This window comes from Struthio camelus, chromosome W, assembly GCF_040807025.1.
Source record: "Struthio camelus isolate bStrCam1 chromosome W, bStrCam1.hap1, whole genome shotgun sequence".
In the NCBI taxonomy this organism is placed as follows: Eukaryota; Metazoa; Chordata; class Aves; order Struthioniformes; family Struthionidae; genus Struthio; species Struthio camelus.
Window position 1 is genome coordinate 45475712 of NC_090981.1, and position 26590 is coordinate 45502301.

Sequence of the window (26590 nt, forward strand, 5' to 3'; positions counted from 1 at the left end):
CAATTGCTGCTTCAATTTCATATTCAAAATACAGCAACAGCACAGAGGAGCCTAAGTCACAGACTGGAACCTACCATGAGGACGGCTGCATACATAGATTATGATCAGGAACAGAAGCTTACTACTATCTTTGTAAAACGTTACGATCACAACAAAAACAAAAGGATGTTAATTCACATGTTTGCGTGGAAGTAATATTGACAATGAAAAATCATTTTTAAACAGACCTAGGATAGACATGTGGATTTGTTTGTTAAAAAGAAACAAATCAAAACCATCTCTTTACAAAACATATCCTTGAAAATAGATGTACACCTGCTTGTTAAAATGAGTTTGTTTTTAACAAGGTTCTGAGTCATATGCAAGTCATTCTATTGCCCTGGTATGCGATTTCCTACTCCAAGCCATTTTCAAAATTAACTAACATAATAAGCTCCAGGATAAGTGCTGGAACACACATTTTTATTTTTGCAAATGAAAACTAAAACCACACAGATTCTGCAACAGCTCACCCAGAAGGGCCCTGGAAAACAGGATCATCCAAACAGAAATGCTAGCACGCTGCAGCTCTCAACAACTCATAACATAAATTGTGATTCTAAGTGGGAAATTCCCTATGGCTCCTAGAAAGAATATATATAATGAATTCAACACATTACTTATGTAAAAATCTATCCTGTTGAATATTCTACTCTTAGAAGATGACTTTCAAAATTAGATTGCCAATAAAATGCCTTTCCTTCATTAATAACCAGCAGAGTATCCCAGTCATTCTCTTCAATTTATTCATGACAATGGCGTAGAATGAGAGGTCCACTAAGGAGTAATCTCTGCTCCACAGGACCACTTAGGGAAATCCTTTCAAGGGAAAGGAAAAAAAAAGGGATTATGCCATGTGCACACAAATTAGAGATAAGACAAATACTATTTGCACTTGAGAATTTGCTAAACAGAATAATCATTGTTTGAAAGTTAAAGAAAGGCTGGTAGTAAAGAACAGACAGCCTTGGGGAATCTTTGAGTGTCACTAAATTACCAGCAGCACTAATGCACAGTTCACATGTAATCTTGCTCACCTAGAATCCAAAACAAGATAAAAACCCTTCTGATGAGAGCAGATGGTATACCATCATACTGACAGATGCTCATACAGTGACCTTCCTTCTTCAAAATGACAGATATTAGCCTACTTGCATAGAGTAAATATTATGGAGGCTACTAACATTTTTATCCTTTGAGATGTAAGCCAGGGGAGACGCATCTAGGAAGTTTTCTAGATTCATTTAGCAGAAGCAGCCATGAATTGCTAGATATAGTTTTATCTACATTACAGAACTTTCCTGTCTCATTATTAATCTGTTTCTGTGCAGTCCCAAAGGTGGGACTGCAGCTGCTTCGGGCCCAAGAACAGTTGAGCTGTGGTCACATGGAGCTCAGCTTTGGTGCCATCTAAGATAGTTAGTAAAATCTCTATGCAAGTTTTGCTGTCAAGGCTACCTCAGCTTGCACTGACAGTAAATAATTATTTACTGAAGCTCCTTTTAATAATACAGTTACAGGTAATGAACTTTAAGCACCGAACTAATTCCATACCTATTCTGCAAAGCACTTTAACATGCATTTAAATTCTACTAAATTCAGAAAGACCCAAGCGTATACCTATGCGTCTCCTGAACTTGTTCAGCCCTCCCATTTACGACTGTGTCAAGTCCACAGAACGTGGCTCAGAGCTGTCAGCGGGGTGAAACCTCCAAAGGCAGAGTATGGCAGAGCAAAGAGAACAAGCCCAGCTGGTGACACTTGTTTACCTGAAGAAATATCACTGATGAGTTACTGTCACGAGATCAGAGCTGCAGAACTACATTTCCCTGGCAGGGCTGAGGAGGACTAAATCTTTTCTAAGCTGGCCAACGCAGTATCAGTTTCAGTGCCCGTATTTCCTAAGATTGGCAGTAAAGAAGAAGGATTTAGAATCATTAGTATTTCTGATACACTAATTTGCTCATGTAACTTAACTTAATGAAAATTCACATGGGGTTAGACTGCAGGTTTATGGAAAGTTTAAAAATTTTTTGAAAATTTTCCCAGGTAGCAATTAAGAATTAGTGACTGTTGCCTTCCCATTACATGTTCTATGGTGTTTTTCTAATATGTATCTCTGTGCTAATACTGCCACGGTCTCTTATTAAAGATTGCTTTGCTTTGTTGCCAAGTATCCTGTGAAAGGTACATGAATCAGCCATAGCAGATCAAAGATATATTTTAAAATTTCCAACGCAAGTGTAGTAGTTTATCAGGATAATCTATTGCACAGTGGTCTTTTGCAAAAACATGGTGGGGGGGGTCTTAATTTGAGGGGGGAGGATGCAGCCAGTGAGGTTTAATTACTACCCTTTATTTACTTAGATGGCATTACAAGGTTTGTCAAAATTACAACTGAAGTCTCATAAAGGAACCTGACACTCCAAGACTGTGTGCATTACACAGAGTAATCGCAGCCTTCATAAAAGTCTAGAGCAGCTAGACAAATCCTTCATCTGATTAATCTGATTCAAATGAATAGATCTAACTTTTAATGATACTTATCTGACTGGATGAAAGTTGGGCAAAAAACTGGGACCCCAATGGATTAAGATTAAGACACTTTGTCTTCAGCAGAAGGAGGAAAACATTCTGTAGCATGGGATATGTGTTAGCCTAAGAATCACTCAGGTAACCTGTACTGGGTACACACAAGGGACTTCTCATTCCCTGTCCCCTGCTACTATTTCTGAGCAAGCTGTTGATTTAATACTACATGAAGAAGGCAAGACTAATATTCAGTAACTGTGATGCAAATTAGATGCATCTTTCTGGAAGTCTAATGATTGCAGAATCTCTCTTGCTTTATTCAAGCAATTTCCATATCCTGGCTGCATTACAAGCTTGGATTTTCAATCCATCCACTTGCGTCGACTGGATCAGCTCTCAGAAATAAACAAAGCCGGTCCATTCAAACCATTCCATCCGGGTACTTCTTTGACAGCATTTTGCAGCAGGTGGATTTTTGTACAATAATATTTTAAACAACTGTCTATAGCAGTAATAGATAGAGGCTCCTTTCCTGGTTTGTAACACCTTCTTTTCATCCATAATTCCTAAGGTCTGGCTGCTCACTGGCATGTAAGTATGCAATACGACACAAAAGATACTCGTTACATCCACAGCAATAATCCATGTGCAGCAAGACAATGAAAACAGACACATCTTTACTACAAATTCCAAATGTTTCTTCTGTTTGAATGACTGAAACAGTCATCAAACACAGAAATACACACAGGCTCAGGCCTTTCTCAAGATCACACCATTCTGAGCTGCGTCGTCCTCTGTGCCGCTCAGCCTGTGGCCAGGGAGCCGCCAGTCCTCTGCAGGAAATCACGAGACCCAGAGGTGCACACTTCGTTTAGAAAAACGTCCAGACCATATACCCATGCATTCCCATGTGGCTAGCTGTTTATCAGCACAGCCTGCTGGTAAATATAGTGAAGAACTGACTCCGGAATTCTGTCAGCACCTAATCAAAATGTTTGCAATTAAAATAGTGAAATGATTATGTTTTTGTAACTCATGTCCTTTCATTTACCTTTCTTTTACGCTTAAATATGTATTACCTCTCTTTCCCAACTACCCGATGAAATTCAATATGATTTATGAGAGCTGGGGGATTTCCACAGGATCTTTTCCTTCTTTCAGTCTCTTTCAAGGGCAAGGAAGACACAAACATTCAGTTCTTCATTGGTATGTAGAAATCGCTCATCTGCCAGTCCTGTGTTCTGTTTGTAATATGCTGTCTTGTTCAAGAAGGTAGTATGTGGGTAGGAAATATGCAGGGGAAAGAGAAAAAACAACATTTGAGGCATAAAGAGGTAGAGAGACTTGCACTAGGGGGCATGTGAATTTCCTTATTTTAGAATAATTTAGGTTCCTACTCTCCTATCCTATCTAGCCTGGGATATTGCATGGCTTGGCACACAACAGCCTGATGAGTCAAGTTTTACAGGGAGATGTGCTGCTTCTCATGAGAACAGAAGCTAGAGCAGAGACATCTTTGTTACAGAGCAGGAAAGTAATACGCGAGCCACTAAAGGCATCAATGCTAATATAGAATATCCCTTTGGATAAATGGAATAATTCACATGCAAAAACAGATGTCAACCCGAGACAGCTCATCTGGTCACTGGGATGCACTTTCTACACTAACATCAATAGGAGAGGCTTGTCAGATGTTCTGCTTGGGAAGTGCCGTCTTAACGATAACACAGTGGGAGCAGCATCTGCTCTGAGGGCAACTTCAAAAGGAGCACAAATGTTAGTCTTTTTTTTCAGTAAAAGAAACTGGTTAGAACAGAAAAAAGGCTCAGTTTTCCACTGGCGAAAGAACACTGCCAACCAAATAAGGCTTAGGAAGACAAGGAATCCTGTCGGAAATTTGCGTTTCTCTAACTACAGCAAAACATGACCGTGCTTCTGGCTCTGAGAGCACCACGAGTGAGTGCACAGCCTGGTCTGTTCAAACAGAACAGGGTGGGGAGTGCTAGAGAGAGCAGGCAGCTGCTCTCAGAGGGAAACTCCGCAGCCGCCTTCCTGCCTGCCTGCCCAGAAAAGAGCACTAGCTCTTCCTGTGCAAAACAAGTAAAAGCACACTCACATTGTGTTCAGGAAAGGTCAAATTAGGGAGACCTATACAGGAGATACAGTGATCTTGCTCATGATACAACGCTGGTTGTTTGTAAAACAACATGGTACCAACATTATGGAGATAATTACAGGTTAGTTCCATACATTTCAGTTCCACATAGTTCCTTATATTCTGCTCACCACCGTAGCATCTGAGAACGCTCAGACACCGTGCATTAGGCAACGCCACCTCTCTCAGATCTGTTCTCTCGCTCTCCAGAGTCAGTTAACCCTTGTTGCAAATGACAGTTGAATAGATGGCATTGCAATCGAAATAAATAAAAATAAATCCTAAAAGCTTTGTACAACCATATAACACCACGCTGAATAGGCACATGTCATTGCCTACAACAAGGCACACAAGGGTAGCCAGGTCTCACTGAGTACTGCTCGCTAGCAGTTTCTATGTCTGTACAAGAAACAGCACAGCACACGCAGAGTGAAGAAGCTCATGGAAGGCAGCAAAGACAGAGCCTAAAGCAGTACCATGGGGATGGCTGACAAAAGCTTAAAAAGTTTAGGGGTGAGAGATGACTAAAAGGCATTTGGAATAGTGAATTTAGACATTTCTTCCTGCTGTTCAACTCCTCCTGTATGTAGGAAACAGGCTAGTGGATAGTCTTTATAAGTAAGCAGGATGAAATTGAAGATATTGATTCCATTAGATACAAACATCCCTAAATTATATCTTTGCTAGCCACATTGTGAAAGAGGTAGCAACATAGACATACACTCTAAATATTTATTTTAAAGAAAAGCCCCTGTACTTGGAATAGAAAACGATAGTGCTTGCTATTGTCTTTAACTCCTGTTAGAACCAGCCCCACATCTTGGACAGGACCCATGAAAACGCCTGGTCTTTTGCACAGACAAGCCTTTGAGGAGAAAGGTCTGTCTCGTCAGATCCACTGTGATGCTCGCCCCAATCCTTGTCCACGAACTGCTGCCCTGTCAGTAAAGACAACAGATTTCCAAAACTTATCTGAATTCCCTGAGTCACAAGGTTTCTTTCTTTTCACTTATTTTTCTTTAACATGGAGTTGGTTACTGGTTGATTACTAATGCATTACTAATGATTACTAATGACGACATTATTTTCTCATCATGAATTTGCACTGCTGTGCCTGGCTACTGGGGAAGAATCATACATTTTGATATATCGGCAAAAGAGGATAGATTAATAACTATGATATCTAGTGTCGAAGAAAATCCACCATCTTAGTTATAATGCAGCTTGTGTTTTTTTATTCTGTAAGGATAAATTTTAAATTGCTGTAAGTAACATTATTATCCGAAATACCCTTTGCTTTCTTTATCTCAGATTCTGTAGAAAACATAAAATTGTGATTTTTGTTTCTTTTAGAATATTATGATTTAGATAAGGGTAAAAATCTGTAATATAAACATATTTGCCAATGTCATGACAGTAGGTAAAGAAGCGTTTCACATTAGAGATTTATCTTTCATCTGACAGTCACGGTTTTCACTGGTGCTCATCTCTTTATTCTCCTCTTTTTTGGCGAAATTCTATTTCTTAAAATAACAGCCTTCTTTTTGAGATGACTATGTTATCATTACCTCAGTAATCTCACTTTGAGATTTCAGACTATTCACTTTAACACCAGTTCCAAGTTGCTTTTTGTTATTTTTCTTTTTCTCCGTTCAAGCAGGCTTCTGATTGCTCTGGCTCATCACTGAGGGGACTGCAGCTGAAGACAAAAACCAGCTGACATCCCACAATGTCATTCAGCAAACCCCATACTCTTCTCTAGCAACAGCTACTGTCAAGGAGGTTAGGAAACAGTCACAACGTCTCACTATTAAATTCTTCCAGCCATTATCTCCATACTATTTTTAGTCTTTACTTTTTTACTTGCATCAAAACATAGCAGTTTTGACATAAAAAAGGAAGCTGTAAATCTTTTCAAATCTCAGACACTTGTGCACAAGTATTGTTTGGAAACAGAACAGAATGCCTTTTCGCTTCCCTGTTTGTAGCTGCAGGCTCGTGCTTTTACAGTGCAAAATGTTCTTCTCTGAGCATAATTGACTTTTTCTATTTTAACAACTGATTATATGTTTCATAGCTATGCCTTTGATTTCACGGGTCTTTCTGTGAATTGGCTTAATAAGAGGTACTGTAATTCACAGTCACCCTTCAATGAATCTATAGAAGTGTTACTAAAGAAAGTATTTTCTATTTCATGCCAGTCTATTGTCAAAAACCATGTTGATAGCAACATATGTTCAGGAGCTCCTCTGTAGCTTTTAAGGAAATTTTGTTTGCACTTTAAAAGTGCTGCATACCAGGAACATGAGATGCTTGCTGTTCATTCCTTAAGCCATACAAAAAAGAGGGAGAAAGTAATCTAGTGCATACTTAAGCAATATCAGCTTCCTTGTACTATGCCTTTGTCCCAGTTAGGATTCAGCCTCAGCAGGAGCTTATATTTACAAAGAGATGAGGCAGGTTACTCAGATGACACAAAAAGGCTTCCCTATTGCGATATAGGGGTGAACAGTTTTCTCCACTTTTTTCCATCTTTCCATAACTCTCTCTGCTATTAGACCTTCTTCACTGACTTTCGACAGTGCCCGAAGGGTCACTCATAATAAAAGCTAACAAGTTTATCTCCATTGCCACATTTCTTGATCTTTTTAATACCCTAAAAGGGCAAATCAGAGCACAGTGATAACTCATTTTCCATTAGAATATGCACAGGCTCTTGGGCTGTAACTTAGAGCTGTGGGCCATCCTGGTGCCACACAGTAGAGTGCAATGACACAGATACAGCTACTCGCTATGACAGCAAATTCTCACGCTCTGTGCTTGAGGATGTCATGGACATCTAGTAGCAAGTAGTACATGTACATATCCGCTTCCATAGCTCTTTTCATCTTCCAGATACTTTGCAAACATTCATTTATTAAACCTCAGCATGCTACTATGCGTATCCTTGCCTAAGTGAGTTGGCAAAAAGAAAGAGAACTGTTACACATTGGAACAAAGGGAAGAATATACTATAGAACATACAGCTAGTGATCTTCATTGCAGTATGAGCTGTTTCTGGGTTTAGATTTTGCTTTTTTAATTTTACCTTACTTAAACTATTTGAAACTATTTTCTTTCCCTCTTACATTGCTTTGTTTTCATTATTTCATGGCACATTAAGACACTATGGTTCAAGCTTGCAAGCCCTCCTTGCCATGGGAATACATTTTTAGGTGCAGGTGGTCTCACTTACCTCTGCGCTTATGCATAGTGCGGGCCTGCAGACCTAACTCATCACACAGCCCAGCACAAGCTGTGGAAAGGCAATCAGTCAGGAGTCCAAGAGCCATTTTGCTCTTAGCATCTTTATTGAGGCAGTTCCACATCACTCCTAACCCAAACCTCTGTTGTGAGGCATATCTGAACCCTAATCAGCAGAGGATCATTAAGAAAAACAAGCCACAACAATGAAATCAACAAAAAAAACAAAAAGAAAACAGGCGCTACATAGAAAATAGAGGATGCATGTGTCCATTACAAGTAGAACCCAAGGAAATGGTTTTTCACCCGTTCCTTTTATTTGCTAGTTATAGGCTTTCAATTAAGAACCCAGTACTGTGAATTTCGTATTCACAGTCGCTATGGAAAATCCCTGACGCTCCTCCAAGAAAAGTAGCAGACAGAAGTGGGAGTGTCCCAACACAGTCATTTGACTGGAAGTTCAGTGGGACAGTGCTTTTCCTCCCTGGCTATCTGAAGAATATCAGTAATGCTCATGAGCACCATGCAAATATTAACAAATCAGCTGAGAATTACTGAGTTGCCTGGAAAATGAAGAACAATGCAAATAAGCAGCAGGGGAAGTGGCAAATGCATGCAAATCAGCTTATACTTTCTGGTCCATAGTCCCAAGCCTCATTACCTTTGAAACTTTTGCTTGTGCTTAAGCAGCACTCTAGCTTCTTTCTCAAACGTGGAAGCAGGGTCTGCCATCCACAGTTTAATGAGCCTCAAGCAGATCAAAAGAACCAAGTGAAAGAGATTCCAATTGTCATCTTAAAATAAATTACTTCTTTATTTGTTTATCTTCTTTATCTTATAATTCTTCTTCTTCTTGTTTCATACATATAGTTTTGGTGAATGTCTAGGACAGGACAGCATTGCTGCTGATTTAAAAGATTAGGAAAAGCACTAATATGCCTTTCATGATCAAAGTACTATAAAGTTTATCATATTTTGCTTTTCATTCAATATGCTCTGCAAATGTGCATCTATGAAACCTTAAAACATTCTGGTGAAGTACATAAGGTCATCTTCATTTTCTTTGTGGAAAAAACAGCCAGAGAAGATTTTACTGCATTCAAGATAAGAATCAGAGACAGTTCGTCTGAGTGGGGAAGAGAAGCACAAGCAAGCTAAACAATAAGAGCAATGACAGACTGATTTCTTATTATTCATTGTCAGTAAAAGATGTAATTGTAAAATCTAGGCTGGTAGAGGGGGGATTTTTTCTCAGGAAAGGAGAGGTTACATTGAACATATATTAAAGAACTATTAAAAGGAGTGTATATACAGCAAAAGAAAAATTCAAATGATAGGAAATGCAGAGAGCAAAATTTGACCAGGTAGTTTCAGCTCAGTTTGCTTTGCTTGCATGCATTATGATTCAGACATTGCTAATAGGCACAAACACTGCTTTTATTCTGCAGAGCTTCTATTCCTTCAATAGGATGAATGGTTATTCTGTACCCAGTGTTTTTTATTTCCTTATCCAATATACAGTTCCATGCCCTCTTTGGTGCCAAATATTTGATGCACCTAAAGAAACATGAATATCTTCAAAGGTTTTCCCAAGAGGTCCTTATAACTGCCAGTTTAAGGAATTTCTGCTTTACGGAGCCATGCTTGGACCCACCTTGGGCCATCAGCCGGTGCTGAGCATTAATAGCTCCAGCACAGATCTCTGTCACTTGAGCCAATTTGTAGCCAGCAGAAGTAGAGGTAGCCACATCTTCTGTGGCTATGTGGCATGACCCTTAGTCTCATCTCCGGGTGTGCCCCCCAGCTACGCCCTGAACCTTCACCCTTCCTTTCTGAAGGAGAAAGAGCAGGCAAGGGGCAGGAGGGAGAGAGCCAGAGTTTGTTTAATAGGTTGCTGTCAGACCTCTAATTCTCTTCTCAGAACCAACTTAGCTACTGCACCCAAAGTCTTCCCCTCCATACCCTCCCCTATGCCCAAAAAGAAAACAAGACTCAGCCTGAGACAGACACCACACTTGGAAAGAAACGGTCCATATGGTGGTAGTTCCACAAAATAAAAGAAGGGCTGAACAAAACTTTGGTTGAAACTAAATTATCAGCCTCTGTTCCAACACTCATACATGGGCTGCAGGTGCGTGCACAAAAATACTCTTAAAGCAAATACAGGCAGGGCAGCTTCTACTTCGTCTGCTTGAGATTACAAGGAGAGTTACATTGAGTGTAATCTCATTCAACAAAGACAACCAGAAAACCACTCGTGGAATGTCACCGTTATTTTAATCCTTAAGATAAAGTAGTTGTTCTCAAATGTAAACATGTGTATTTTAACTGCTTGTACAGATCGTGATTATTTTACCTGAGTTTTACATAAAATAAGCTATTTCCATTAAAATTAGGAAAAAAATGTGACTGTTTATGTGTACAACTCAGAAGCCAGGGTTATTTCCCAAAACAAACTCAAATCTCTCTAAAAGCTAAAATGTTCTCATATTTAGGTCATTTGAAAAGCCGTAATTACAAATCTGGTGTAATTATGGAATATTCATGGTGTTATACTTTCATGTACGTCCTACCAGTCCAGCATTCATAATCCCTGGCATTTAGTGACACCTAGTGGTGTTTCCGTGATCAGTGAAAGTATTTTCAGTCTTAATATACTAAATGCTAGATTTCTACTTTAAAGGAATGATTCTTTTCCACGTTCTATGGAAGGTTTCCTCTCTGCCTTTCTTTTGCTTTCTGAATCCTACAGCAAGCTAAGAAGAGAAATGGCATCCATAAGTACCACCACTAAAAACTCAAACCCACACCCTATAAATGAAAAGATAGTTTCACTAAACAATAGGTATAGGAGAAAAATCGTTTTTCCAGCCATAGATCCACCCCCAGATGTCTGGGAATGAAATTCAGCCTCCTCAGAAGTCACCATAAAGAGAAACACAACAAATTCCACTAAGTGCTGGAATATGACTTAGGTGGTACAGGACTTTTATTAGACTGTAGTCAATTATTACTTGTCCTTAGGAAAACAGAACAAGATGCTGTACAGGGCTGTGGTGGTTTTCATAAGTTCTTTTAAATTTATTGTGATATTTTAAACTTATATTAGTCTTTCTATGTCTCTTTCCCAACATCACAAAATCTGTTTCTGCTCCTGGCGTTCACTTGATGTCTAATTTAAGGTAAAAATACATCTTACCTGCCTAAATTAAAGGCCTGTGCCAGCAGGTGTCACTGTGATGTAGTAAATGCAAAATAAAACAGTAATACTTGTGGTATCTCAGCAGCTCTGGGCCAAAAAGAATGACTCTACGGGGCCACACTGGCAGTTTGCACTGCAGGCTAATTTTGCCCTGGGCAGAGGACAGCAAGCAGGACGCCTGCACATTCAAACAGCTGGGCTGCCAGAGCTCAGGTTGATTCCTAACCTTAAAACACAACAGATGCTATCAAAAACATGCCTCAGAAGGGGAAGCCATGGATTTTGCCTAGTGGTTGGTGAAGAAGAATTGCAGTGTTAGCATCATCTGGGTCATGCTGCCATTCTCCTCTGCTAGCTGGGTGGCAAAATGCTGACCCAGGGGTTCCTATGCAGCCAATCCCCAAGAGTTTGGCAGCTATGGAGCACCTATTTTTGAATGCAAAATATCTAGTTCAAGTCCTATGTGGGATGAATCTTTCCAGGTTTAGGTAGCAGAGCCTACATTTTTGAGCTTGGGTTTCTGCAGTGTCATGAATTACTTTATTTGACAACTGTAGAACTGGACTGATTTTCAGAAGCAGTAAGTCAGTTAAAATTGTGACTGTACAGCTGTCTAACTAAAGATTTGGGTGCCTGCCAAATTTGAAAATGTGAGCATAACTTTCATGTTTTGTTGCAGCTAAATTGAAAAATTCTGTTTTCTGCAGACCTCCAACTCATGTTTGATAGCTTTATTAATCCCTGGAATGGTTTTATATTTTCGCTGTTATAACAATTTGATATCTTCATGTCTGGGAAACTAGCTAATTCAATTGTCATAGCCTTTACAAGTGAGTCAATCATGTAACGCATTGCATTATTGGTTTAGAATATATACCACAATCAGACCTAGATATAAAAAATGGGTGAGAAATTTTCTGACTGCAGTTTTTCTCTGAAAAATGTTAACGCATGAGAACATTTTGTGGAACTATACCAGCCTTGCCTAACCTGTGCTTAGGACGGAGTCATGAAGGACAGGAGCACAGAAACCAAGAATATCCAAAAACTGATGAGTAGGGCATTCTGCTGGGATAGGTATAACCCACTGTCTGTTCCAAATCACACTTGACTCTGGTTCTCTCACCTTTCAGAGTGCCATGGCCATTAAGCTGCTCCATGCTGAAGCATTCACTCCTTTTAATTTTGTCATAACCACTTTCAAATGCTCTTAGTTTTGTCCTGATTATAAAAACAGGGAACATATAAATAAATTCCCATTCACTTCCAGTTAAAAAGTAAATATGCTCTTATCTAACATTTTATGTGCTGGAAAAGCCTAGGGTTTTGTTCTATTTCAACTAGTGATTTTCTAATAGATGTTACAGAAAGAAAAGCTTTATGTCATTTTTTTTCCTATCAAAAAAGGAACTATTCTCAAGCAGCTTTTTAACCTACAGATTTAGTCAAGACTGATAGCATTAGATGGATACAAGGTTTGCACAAGCAAGACTTGCAAATAAAACTGAATTTCTGACAAGCATAAGGTGCTAAAAATATAACTAACTTGACAATTCAGAACACTGCTGGTTCCTATGGTTGCGACTGTGAATTGTGGTCTGCCACATCCAACAGCAGTCAAGTGCCATAATTTACTAGTAACAGCTGAAACCATGCAACTTCTTGTGCAGTACTGTCTGAAAAGGCATTCTAAAACAACAGATCTCTGTGTTTTGCCTGTAATTTAGTAATGGATGATTAGATGTTTCTCTTTTTCATGAGTTAAATAAAGGAAAATAAGCAAAACTTTCTTGGTATGATTGGGAAAGTCAAGTTTGAAGCGAATGTGAATTTCAGCCCTTGCACACTATTCCTAAGACAATGCTGACTCCATCAAACTCCACTGGGTCCCTAAAGAAATATTTTAACATGAACATCGGCTTCTCTTTCAACTTTAAGTCTGCTATTTAAAGCATGGAAGGTGACATGAGAGAACACATTTCAGAGCCTGACTTTTGTCTTTTTGATCTCTGAAGATAAACTTCCTTGAGCTGAGCAGAAGATTAACTAGTACAGGATGTACATTAATTGCTTTTGGCCTGCACTATAATTTTCACTTGTTAAATTACTTTTAATGAAAAACCCTTTCCTTTTAATTTGTTGCAAGAAAGTGACGTAAAGAAATGTGACCTTTCTTGGATTTTTCCCTCCATTAACTACTTCTTTTCTTGTGCAAAACTTATCCAGCACCATGAGTGAGAACTTGATCATACAGAGATGTATAAAGCCTACACAACACTACTTAGAAACTTATCAAAGTTTCAGATCTGTGATGGGTGTGGTTTTTTTTTCTTACTCTTCATGATTCAGAAACTCAGTTAAGCAAAAAAAAAGCATTACTGGATGTGTGTCACAGTGACACACTGCCAAGTTTAAGCAGTCTTCATATAGCCAGGTTTTATGTGCAAAATTGGTGAAGGGGTGAGACAGAGGGACAGGATCTTCTGCTTTCCACCCAGGGGAGATCACTGCCAAAGGGCTCGCAGCCATGTGGCTGTGCTACCTTTGGCCTGTGAGCAACAGCCCCAACTCCACTAAGCGCATGAGCGGTGCTTAGAGCTCGACTTTTTAGAGCCAGCTGGCAATACTCCATTCCATTTAATGAGGCTTGCTCAGGACCATAGGCACTATTTGAGTCATATTTGGTCTAAATATTAGTATTTTCCTAGTCAGTATAAAATTCTAGGCACTTTGATGGCTAACCAAAGATTAGGAAGAACTAAGGAAAACTGTGAAGAGAGCCCCATCAAGAGCCAATATGAAACTTCAGACAGAAATTAGATTTTACAGTTCACTGCCTATCCACGTTTACTGATTAAGATGTATTATTAAAGACCAATCCATCTATTAAAAATTGTCAAATTGTGAATGCTTTTTATGCTATGCATTTGTGATGCCACTTGTAATGCACTATAATAAAATTAAGGAAATCCAGACCTTGTCAATTGAGCTATGCACTGGAAGGTCAAGCTATGCAATGATTAGGTCAAAGGATGTTTCAAATTCTTTTTGTCATATAAAGAGTCTATGTGTATTTGGAGAGAATATTGCTACCCTCTGAGCTGTCTCTAGTTGAGGAACTAGATTGCCACAGCCTTGCAAAAGATGAGGGATTCATCATAGCACTGTTTTCCAAAATTGTATTCCTCCCTAATAAATATGAGAAAAAAAGGAAGAAAGAAAAGTGGTTTGCTACATTTCTTTGTAATTCTTCCTCTAAATTATTCCAGAAGGGAAAACAAACTTGAAATCCAGGAATTTTCTCCCAGCTAGCTCTCAGAGACACAAGGTTCTGGAATAGCCTTCCATAAGCAGTAATAGGAAGCAGAAACAAGTGATTTTTAAGCTGGAGCCTGATCAATTTACAAACTGGCTGAATGTAAATGCCTGCGACAGAACTGGAACTGATGACTCAGAAGCTCCCTTATTTCACTTAAGAAGGGAGGCAGAAGGAGGTGGAAGGGATAAATGAAATAAAAATTATCTTCAGTTTGTTGCAATGTTGTTCTCATGCTCCTGCCTGTGAGAGGGAGCTTTTCACTTTTTTCACTTCTAGAAAGCCAAATTTACGGCTGAGCACAGACTTTGTTCTCCAGCGTCTTTCCACCAGTGAAGTGATGCTCACAGCAAGTTGGGTCTGAAAGCCAGGCCATGGCTTCTGTCTTTCAGAAACAAAACAACACAGCTGCCAAGAACTGCCTGCGGCTTTCATTGGCTCACATTCACAGTGGGTCTCCTGGTGGGGCAGCTGAAGCTCCTGCTCTGGGTGTGGTAGGACACCACAATGCTGTTTACATGACCCTGCACTAACTGATGGCCAGTAACATTCCCCACAGTCCTCTATTCGTTCAGCCCCTGCTTTTGTGAAAAGCAGGGTAATATATATAGATGACAGATTACATTCACATCCTTTTATAACCACATAGCCAAAGCAAACCTCACAAGAAAAATATCTTGAATACGATTATCCCTTGGCCTGAACTTCTGCAAAGCATATTGGTAGCACTTGCTTTGTGCATGTACGCAGCCACACAGGATGCAATGTAATAGAGAATTAGATACTTTAATTCTTGAATTGTTTTACAGAAAAAATATAACTCTTGTCTGTGGGCTTAGAGCTGCTGTTTTATATTCATCTTCCCCTGAACATTCAGAAAGAACTGAAAAAGATAGTAAGAGATGCGTAGGCAGTCAAGCTCACCTCTAACCCTAGCTCTCACTTTGCTAAAAGTTAATCCAATTCTGTGACGAACAAACTCTGCTTAAGCATTTTCTCTTAACTGCAGGTACACCTCATCTTGCAGTGACCCTTTCTGTGATTCTGAAGGCCTGTCCTTGACATACTTTTTTCTCACACCCTTCCCAGCTGACCACTGTAGTCTACATATTGCCCAGATACTGTTTTGTTGCCAACTACCAGTGTTTGAGGAGGAAACTGAGCACTAAACTACTGATGTTAATTCGTTATGTCAATAAGAAGAAGCCACAAAGACTAGATTCAAACTTCCCCAATTTCAGGGTTGCTTATATGCTTCAGTTCAATATCTTCTTTTACTTTTCTGCATGTCATTTCACTCTAACAGGATTCCTGTTGTCCCGTCATGCCAAAGAATGCTGCTCCTTCCATGGCATTCTCCTACCTTTATGAAAAAAAGGAGCTTTCAGTTACGTTAACTATGCTTATGGCTTCATGCAACCGCTTTCGCTTCATATCCCCTCTCTTGTTGCTTCAATTAGTTCTGAGAGAGAACCTTAAGTTAACCAATATTTGACGGATCTAAATTCATCTTTTCTTGCATTAGAAAAGCAGAACAAAATCCTATGAGCATTTTCAAAGTAAACTTTTTTTAACAGGAGGCATTTAAGTAAGTTTTGAATTCTTCACAATGGGAAAAGGAAGTTTGCAGAGAGAACCCTGCAGTTTGGCCTCACAGAGTCATAAGAATAAAACAAGTACTTGGGTAGCTTTACTTGAAATGTTTCTTTTTTTTAATCAAAGAAGATATCCCTTTGACTTTTTGTTATTATGTTGTTTTTTTTTTTAATCCAAATGGATTTTACATACTTTGGTCAAATAGCAGGACCATGTTAGGGTGCTCTCTGCGACTGCCCCACAAAGGTGCATCATGCTATTACACGCTCGGTGTGCAAGCAGTGGATGTTCACTCTACGAACTGCCCAGTGCCCATTTAAAGCCCTCTCTCCTCCAGGTCCTCACAGCACACTTGCAGATAAGCCTTTTTGTTACCTGCCCAAATTCTGACCTTCCTATACCAGCATGCCTCCAGCACCTAAAGTGACCTCACTGTGCCAGGATGTCCTAAAATTTGGAAAGGGCAAGAGGGAGCAGGAACCTGCCAAGAACTCCCCCAGGGAGCTCTGGACACTTCAGAGGTGGAAACAAAGCAGAAAGAAAGTGCTCAGAGGCTCTTTGGGAGCAACAATTCGGTCTGTGACATTCCTTGACTGACTACTGAACCACACTTCCTAAAAGCTAACTCAGAAACAAAAGCATGACCCTTTGTGGCCAAAAGAGAGACTTCCCTGTGGCAACTCCCTTGATCAAAGAGACAGGAAACAGGGGCAACAACAGCAATAACCTAAGCTAGGGATTTTTTCAGCACAACTTTATTAGCAGCAAAATCTCAGAGAATCAGACTGTGCAGAGACAAATTAATTGGAAGTCAGGGAAAAGGAATATTTATCATGTAAAAATAAAATTAAGAAGAGTGACTTGTTTAGCCTAGCAAAACAGAGGCTGATAATCAATATAAGGGAGGGAAGAAAATATTTAGGGTTAAGACAGCACAAAAACTAACCAAAATATTATCCAGTCAAGAATAAATATAAAGCTGGAAGCAAGTCTCACCAGGGTTTGCTAAATTTGGGAACAGCCTCCAGTATGAGTGGTGAGGACAAAATAATTTGTCTCTTAAGATGGAACTAGTTCAGTACACGACAGCGATGGCAGGATGTGGATACCTAGGATAGCAGGGAATAGGATTCAGGAAGCCAGTACACCTCTGGCATTCCTATGTTCCTAGCCACAAACCTAAGCTGGAGGCTAAATGTGGGCACGAATGTTCACACTGTGTTAAAAGGAAGGCAAGAAAACCACAATCTTACAGAATTTATGAGCAGAGAGACCTTTTTTAAAGGGGCCTGTGTGGCTAACCCACTGGCAACCAAATCAGAACAAAAGTTGCAGAAGCGTTCAGTTCAGATCCTTACTCTTAACCAGGCAGGCAACACATTTGCCTGGGAGCAACACTTGTTTCTCAGATGTCAGAATATCCTAACCAGTAGGACAGCTGGATATTTTGGAGCAGGAGTATGCTTTGGTCACTCTTGCTATAATCTGATGCTTTAGCTCTACGGTTAAGATCCTTAAATGGGCTGGATACTCGTCCTTCCTTAGGAGATTGTTGTGAATTAGTATTTATATAAGGTAAAACGAACTTGAGGGGGAGATTCAGAACAGGCCACTCCAGACAGTCTTAAAGCATGGTGGTTGGTCACAGTGCAAAGCCCTCACGTAGTCAAAGTAAGTTCAACCCTCTGAGCAATCATTCTTATCACCGAGCTTTGGAAGACACAGGGGATAATTAAAATCATGACATTATTACTCTAATTTGGCAAATCTAGCCCCTCACTGGCTTTCCAAGGTTAAAAAAAAAAAAAAAACTTTAAGATGTCCAAAGAAGCAACTTTTGCCAAAGCTAATTAAATAACCTCTCAAAAATATTTATCCCAGGTTATCTACAGGGTACAATAATAAGGGGAGGAAAATAAAGAGTAATAAGAGTAAATAAAGGAGAAAATAAGAGTAAGGAAAATCAAGAGTAATAAATCTACAAGTGAGTGTATTTGAGTGATACAAATCTTGATGACTCAGTTACCTGTAATTACTATTTTTAAATCACTTTGTTCCAAGACATGAAATATGCTTGAAAAGATTTGAATTAAGAAACAGTAATGGCTTGACAGTCCAAATGTCAAAGTCCATTTCGATCCTGGAGAAAATTTACAGGAAAAAATTGCCATGGTGAGAAGTTAACTGTAAAAGAAATATACTAATAGCACAAAAACATGCACTGTTGGATCGGAAAGGGTAGGATGATACGTTAGGAACACAGCAATATCTTAAGAGTTCACTTTCTGCCCTGTACTAAGCTAAGCAAGGTTCTTCATACTGCTTTCCTAGGCTTTCCCCACAGCACTCTTCCTACAAAGCGGTACTTCACTATAAAGCATTTCTCTGCCAGGGAGCAATCCCAGGAAAAAAGATGTGACTCAGATGAAAAAATAAGTAAATATATCTCCTCCCACCTGCCTCAAGGATGAAAAAAGGAAGACGTTAAAAAACAACAAAAACAACCTTTCCTGTAGACTTCAAAAAGGTACAGTTTACTCCCACGTTTGTGTTGGGGAACCATAACTTTCGTCAAATCCTCTTTGTCTTCACACCACATATGCTCACAAGGAAAAGCATCTCAAAATAACTCCTTGTAGCAAGCAGATGCAGGCCCGCTTACCGCTGAGCAAGCCAAACAAGATGGGAAGGAAGGAAGTTTATTCTCTTGCACAGCTACTTCTGTACAAAAGGCATTGCATACCCTTTAATAAGGCCTTATATATGATGGAATATTTGTTAAGGATGGTGCTTGACTCTTCCTCTGACTGCACAGGAGAACGTGATGAACACTGATAAACACAAATAAATATAAAAAGGCCAAGCTTTAAAAGCAGAAACACTATTGCATTTTATTTTCAGAAGCAGTGAGAGATTAAACTCAACAGAACCTGGTAAGTAAGACACGCTCAAAGGTGAGATAGCAGAGGTCTTGCTTCCGATTCAAAAGCAAATACTTAAAACTCTGGTTCTGTACGTGACTTGGCCAACTTGTGTCCATAGAACACTCTTTTAACCACAGGGAGACTTTCCTCCCATTGTCCCACAAACAAGGCTGTAAGCCTAACTGTGAAGCTACAGTAAAGGAGAAGTTGTCTGTGTTCTCATCTAATCATATTTCCTTCATTCTTAAAAATATTCTAGCTGACATGGGACATAAAACTCTGCATTCACACTTAGGGTGATCTGGCATCATGTCACTGTCAGTGGTGAGACCCTGGCTCTACTCCAGTATAAGCAGAATTTAGTTCACATTTTCTCTTAAGAAGATAAATTTAGTTTTCACCATTATTTTTCTTCAGAGGAATATTCAGCTAAATATATAAAATGTTAGGTCTTCTGCATTGCACATTGATTCACTAGTTTATTTAGTATCATTTATGGTTCATCTATACTTGGATTTTTTAAACCTCTAGAGCAGATCTAATGTATAAACTCTCTGATGGTTTTTCTGCTCAGAGGATAATTTAGAGTGAACATTGTGATTTTCATTAAGATAGCATATAAATGTTTGAATGATAGACTGTTTCACCATGTAACTTGAACTCAGAAAAGATGAAAGTGTGTGTGATGGAGACTTTCCCTATCACAGCAAATTTCCCTCGGGGGAGTGGCTGAGGGGGATTTTTTTCAAAGACCATATCAGAACTGCTCTTTGAATTCAGATATTCATGTATTTCTGTGGCAAAAACATCCTGTAAGAATCTGTCAACTATTTTACAGACCTGGAATCCTGATTATTGGAAGCGGATTTATATAAAGAAATAACTTGTGGAAAGTAGTATAGCTCTACTTTAGCTCCTTAGAGGAAAGACATAGGACTTTAGCATGTCCTATTAATAGGCCAAAATACACTGAATTTGTTAAAATATGCATGAAACAGATCAACCGTAGTCAATTGAAAGTGAACTTTTCATCAGAGAAAAAAAAAAAAAGCTAACTTAAGGCAAATATATACACAGATTCAACCAGAAGAAAACGAAGACCTCAGTTACCTGCACATCAGAAAAGGTAAGCCTTCAAATACCAATTCAGTACTCCTTTCCCGACACAGCAGATCTGCAGTCAACGTTGTGCTGCAGCTGCCTACCGAGTTCTGAGTGGGCTTAAGGAGGCCGGCTGTCCTACACAACCCGCACTGTCTTGAGACATATTTAAGGCTCTGAGCGAACAAGATTTCAGACCCTTTCTGTGTCATTAGGACTCACGGGCACAAGGCCCACCTGCAGAAAGGCACTCCCGTGATCAAAGCCTGACCACTTCTCCCTGTGATGTGCAAGGGCACAAGAGAGGGAGCTGCACTGGTATAAAGCAGGAGGAGCGGGCTGGCAGGGTGTTCCCCTCTGGGAGCATGTGTCTTTGCAACTTATTTTCCCTTTGAAGGGTAACAGTTAACAGATGAAGTTGGGCAGAGAACAGAGAAGGGTTCTGTGGGTTTTCTATTAGCTTACCTGATGTGACCCAGGGTAAATGGAAGAGCCTATTTATTTTGAGACGGCATTCTGGAGAGCCCGAGAGCCTGCAGTGTCTTTTACTGCAGAATTTAAATAAGCAAATGACAAAGAGAGAAAAAGCATTGAAAGAAATCCAGTACCACATTTATATTAACACATAAGCCTAGCTTTGAGAAACCATTTAGATCACAAAGCAAAGCAAAGCAAAGCTGAATTCTGACACAAGTCCCTGACAGTAAAACAGCTGAAATATTAAACATTTGAAAAAGTGGTTCTATGCAAAATTTACTTCAAAAGTAATAATTCAGCTTTCATTGTACATAAAAAGGTTCCTATGGCAACTTAATAGCCGAACTATAATTAAAAATGTGTTCTTACTCATTCCTATGACAAATTCCAGTTTTTGATATTCTGTCATCTCCACTGTTTTGACTGGCAATGTACTTTCTGCACTTGTTACAGTTGAATTGTATTCTGCCTCTTTTTTTTTTTTTTTTTTAAATGACAGTAACATTCATATGGAGACCTAGAGCTCCAGCAAAGATAATTTGGACTTGAGTTACTGTTTTTTTTCTCTACAGTATGCTCTGCCATAATCCTCTGTATGGTGAATTCAGTTTCCTGCTGTTGCATTGACTTGCTTACATGGTTTTCTTTTGGGCTAGGTTGTTTTAAATTCAAAATTATTATCCTGATTATCCTGATCATTTCAGATCAATACATACAGTTCAGACAGTTTTCTCTTGTCTCTTGACTTTTACATTACTTTGAGTCTGTAACTCTTCAATCTACACTGTCAAATCTTTCTCACATATGACTTGCATTTTCTCTTCCAGTTTTTCCTTTCTGCTCATAAATTAACACTCTCCTCTTGTTATTCCTTGTGGGAAGTGTTGCCAAGGCTGATTTTTTGGATTACTCAAATAGGAGGTGTTTTGACCCATACACAGGGTATCCACCACCACCCTTCAGCATTTTGGAGCTTATTCCCATGCCCAAACAATCTCACTGCTAGGAAACCCGCTACAACACTCAGTAGAAGTCCTTGTTCTCTTGTATTTCATGACTGCATCCTTCAGAAAAACTGATAAGATACAGGTGATGCATTAGTCACCCACTCCCACTGTAGACTACTCGGAGGCATGCCTGTAACTCTCTCTTGAAGAAAGTGATTCATTTCAAAGAGAATTTTTTTTTTTTTTTGCTATACAGTATTCAACCCGAAATATGCAATGGTTCCCAAGATAAGTTAATAATTTGCCTATCACCAGGTAGGTTTGAATCCAGTGTCTGCCTGCAACTAACTAAGCACAGAAGGGAAATTTCCTACACTAGTGAAATTTTCAGAAAATTTCCCATTACTGCTTCAGCAGCAACGGCTACGATGGCTGCCATGCCCACAGTCATTTTAAATGTATTCTAACCACATTTAATGCATGTGGAGTTTGTAGTCACATCTGATTACAGCTACGGTGATTTCTGTCTACATTAGGGCTTCCAGCGTTGCTGCCGACAGCGTGAAGGTACAGTGTCTTAGCAGTGGTGAAATTTCTGGGAATGGGAGAGGAGGACAGAAAGAGAAGACAGACAGGGTCTTTTGCTGCTGTTATTCTTGTAGTATCTAAGCATTCATACTATGACTTTGACTTACTTTTCATTGATATCGGTATTTGTAATTCACACAGACATCCAGACTAGCATTTTTTAAGAGCTTAAAGTACTTAAGCTTAATAAGCTTAATGAGGTTTGCACTGCTGATTAGAGGTATCTTAGATACCTCTAAGAATCTCATCAGGACTTCTTACCAGCACAAAGGGGGAAGTTTCTGTTTTTCAGAAAGGTTAAGTTAGGTTTTCATAGATACGACTAATACCTGGGAGCCTGAGTGTCCCTCACAGTGTAACTGAGTGTGTCACAAGCATGCAAGTTATTTGTATTCAGCCAGTAATACTATAGGTAGTGGAATGAATAGGAAGTTTGAAGAGGAAGTGTGAAAAATAGACTAAAGAGTGTAACGTTGATGATAATCATTATGCTTCTTTTCAGAGAAGATGAAGAACTTCTCACTGCTCGTTGCTATCTTTTTATTTGAAATAGGTGAGTTTTCATTTGTTGCACAACTTACTGCTGTTTATAAATAGTAAGAAATCTTAACATTACTCAAAGGCAAGCATGTATGACCAAAATAATGCCTGAACTAAGTTCTCTGAATAGAAGAAACAACAATCTGTAACATTTCTTCCCATTTCTTTTGCTGCTTTCTTATTAAATTTATCCCTTTTTATTCCCCAGATGCTTGCAACTGCTCACACTGGGACTTTCCATTTTGCAAGCAGCTTCCAGGTAGGTAAATAATTCTTACGCGACAACTAAGTAATTGCAAAGATGACTATCACTGCTGAAAGAAATCAGCCAGCTGAAATGATTTCATAGTCAATTTTGATTTAAAATATTTGTGTATAGTTTTTGGGCTGAAATCCAGCCTGCACAAACTGTGAATTTCTGCCAGTTTACAAAAACCCAGCACACTTAGCAGGGATGAAGTGTGCGGGGCTCAAGGCACAACTGCCTGCATTTCTTATTTCTAGAGGCCGCCTAGTGGCTGCGCCACAAACTCGGGACACTATCTGCCTCTTAACACTTCAGCTCCTCTCTTTTAAAGCTGCTAAGACCGCTTTTAATTGACTACAAATGTTAGGAATCGAAATTTTACTTGAAAGGAAACATCTTCAGATTTCTGGAAGGAAAAAAAAGAGCCCAGGACATTCACAGCACAGGTAGGTTTGTCTGTATGATAATAGAGCGCTGGCTGCCATGTAGAGGTTATCAACCAGTCAGGAGTGTATCTGAGGCAATTTGTAATCTCTAGACCAACTACCACGATTTTAGAAGACACTAAAAGCCATAATGTTTATGTCTGAAAACTTTTTACATTTCAGATTCAACTGACAAATTGCTGTTAATATAATGGCAAAAAGTCTAACACCTTTGGATAGAGGCTAGTGCACAGCAGCTGTTGGCCACCTGATGTATTTCATACTGAATTTGTTATAGGCAAAAAAAATCCTACTTGCTAATAGCTACAGATGGATTTTGTATACATAATGGCCCTGGATGGGGCATCATCAGTGAACAGTATTTTTCTGAAATTAGCCACGGATAATTTTCCGCTCCTTGCTATTTACTCCATCAGCCTACAGTCTGCTAAAGCGTTGCTGAAAATTCCACCAGATAAGCGAGAAGGAAAACAAAAAGTTATAGAGTGTAAAAATGACACCTTTTTTTTTTCTTTTTCTGAATACAATGGATTGTGAGGTCTTTGGAACAGGGAAAGGGTTTTGGCTTGGTTTGCATAGCTGTTAGAGCGCGGTCATGGTACAAGACTAGCGCTATTCTAAGGCTTGGGAAAACTAATACGTAACTCCTTTAACGGGAAGCAGTGCAGTAAAAGTAAAAGGAACACAATTAAACTGAATGTGCTTGTACAGACAAATACACACAACTATAGGACAAATAAGGAACCAGAGCGTAACATTCATTATATCCAGGATTAAATGGTAAGCGGATTATCATGTGAGTAATGTAAAACTGACCTGGAGAATGTTGCATAGTACATTGGCAGGGCAGGGCAGGCTGCGCTAATATACCATTTCCATCTCTAAAATCTACTATTTTTGCATTGCCTGTTCTAATGTTGTCTCATAGAGACAGCAGGATTTTGGTAAGATCACAAGCCTTCTGCTTCTTCAAAGCACACAATCCCCTTCTTTTCTGTAAATAGACGCAGGTCTGCAACATTGTAGTCACCACTGGGGTCTCTGTTAATGGAAATGATCTGGGGAAGAAGTTAGCAGAAATCTAGAAGGATGAAAAATGTTTCCATTTGTTTTCCCCCTCATCAGTCTCTCCAGAACTATTGCTGCAAATAGTTTCAGCAGCAGGACGCTACAAACATACTGTACCTGCGTTTCAGCATTTCCAAAAGGGCTTTATTTCCAGGTGTTTCTTAAAAAGAAAAAAAGAAACACCAAGGAAATGAAAGGCTAGATTCAAATTAAAAGAGGAGGAGGATGTAAAAGTGTCCAGGATGTGGGTGACCAAAATTTGTTTTGGTGGTCGGACCAGGAAAGAAAAGAATTCACAATTATTATTAATGTTGCCATAGAAACAAGGATGAACTGATCTCTACCTTCACAAAAGGAAGCTACACACACCTAAATTGATGCATTAATTCATGAGAAGAACACATTCCTCTGGTAGGAGAAAGGAGGCGTCATGGAGCGGGGCTCTGGAAGTCTGCCTGTTGATTAACCTCATCACTCATTAAGCCATACTCGTCTGACATACTTTTTGGTTCAAATCAGCTTCTAATTTAAATATACAGCTGCCACAGGAATGATGAAGGGAATACTGAAGATAATTTATAACTGAAGTTTTAAGAAGAAATTGCTCTGAACCATAGTCATGTTGTAACTCGAGATGTTCATATATACTTTCCAAATAGCAAAAACATTTCTTATTCAAGATTGATAAGCCTACTGGCAAATAGCTAAACCTATTAGATATAAGGAACATGTGACTGTACTCATCAGGAAACATTCAACTTTATCACCTTCAGTATCGCGTACATGTCAAAATCCTTATCTACATCTTTACAGAGAAAAAAAAATCCTACCCTACATTTTATTTCTGCATCTTTTTTTAAAAGTATGGGTGGTACTTCGAGACATAATGGCTGATATTTCTGAATCAATAGTTCAGGCAGTAAGACACAAAGCTAAAAGGAAAACAAGCATATTTTATGACTAAAGTTTCTGATGAAAAATTTCTGAAATACTGAAATAAGCTTAACTACTAGAGATGAAAAGATTAGCTCCTTTAGGAGTGTCAGTGTTTAATGTGCCTTTCATTGGAAAATGTATATGTTTAATTGCAAAAAGCATATATTTTTCTTACAAAAAAGGTAAGTAAGAGTCATTTTGTATCTCAGCTTATTCTCCTGCTGCTTCATAATGTCATCAGTATGAAGCTGGTGGTATAAACAGTATATTGTCATTCTTCAGCAATAGTCTATTATTTTGAACTCCAGATAGAGATGACTGGTAGTTTTGAAGTAATTCTGCAGTGTAGTCAGCTCTAATGCTGCTGATTAGTCTAATGCTACAGTGGTATAATGCTTTGCAAGAAAACTCCCCAGTAATTCTTGCAGGTTTGAAATTTTGGAAGCATCACATTGGCCCATGATAGCATTAAAATGCAGTCTCTCGCTCTTCTTTTTTTTTCCTCCACTTACTTGCTCAGAATTAATTTCTAAGAGTGAGAATTAATTTCACAATGAGTGAGAGGTCTACGAATGTCTCAGTTCTGGCCTCGTACTTTGAAAAATGTCTACAAATTTGTGCTTAACAGCAAACATTTAAGCCATGCCACCCAGGTCCCATTGAACTATGCAGAAGCAGGGAGCTGGGAGATAAAAATTGCATGCTTGTTGAGACAGAGGTGCACAGTAATTTTATGATCTGCTTTAGGCAGATTACCTTGCAATAGCTTTCCTCAAGGTTACCAAAGCAGAAGGTCAAAAGCTACAAATGCTTACTTGTATATACACAATTAGTCTCTGCAAATTTTGCACCCAAAGAACACAATAATGTTTCCTGTATCTTGTATACACAAGATATTCCGTTCAGAGTTGGAAAAACAATTTAAACTTTAAATTAATGCAGAAACAAGCAGCAAGTAAGATGGCACTGTTACAGGAGAGAAGCAGTTCAAAAGCGTAATGACACCAAAACTGCAGGAAACACCATGGCACACATTTCAGAACCATATAGTAGCGAGTAACGGAACCATAAAACACAGGGAAAATGGTCCTTTTTTTTTATTTACCTAGGAAAACTAGATTTTACTTGGAAACGTTTGGACTGGTAACCTTTAATCTCTCTAAATCTCTCTGTCTCTTGTTCTAAGCATTAATGAATGTAAACCCAGATAGGTAGTCGTACGGCTAGTATTTA

General features: G+C 39.0%; 2 protein-coding genes across 2 annotated transcripts in view; one reads left to right on the forward strand and one right to left on the reverse strand.

The window, feature by feature from the left end:
• Positions 1-26590, reverse strand: part of LOC104146892 (microtubule-associated serine/threonine-protein kinase 4) — a 397004-nt gene that overhangs the window by 350257 nt on the left and 20157 nt on the right. The gene's annotated exons all lie outside the window — the stretch shown is intronic.
• The window catches only part of LOC138064046 (interleukin-6 receptor subunit beta-like), a 33975-nt gene continuing 29932 nt past the window's right edge, over positions 22548-26590 (forward strand). Inside the window, exons 1-2 of the mRNA XM_068924765.1 lie at positions 22548-22673; positions 22869-22919. Of these exons, the coding sequence (XP_068780866.1) occupies positions 22628-22673; positions 22869-22919 (97 nt within the window). The 5' untranslated portion in view covers positions 22548-22627. The remainder of the gene's footprint in view (positions 22674-22868; positions 22920-26590) is intronic.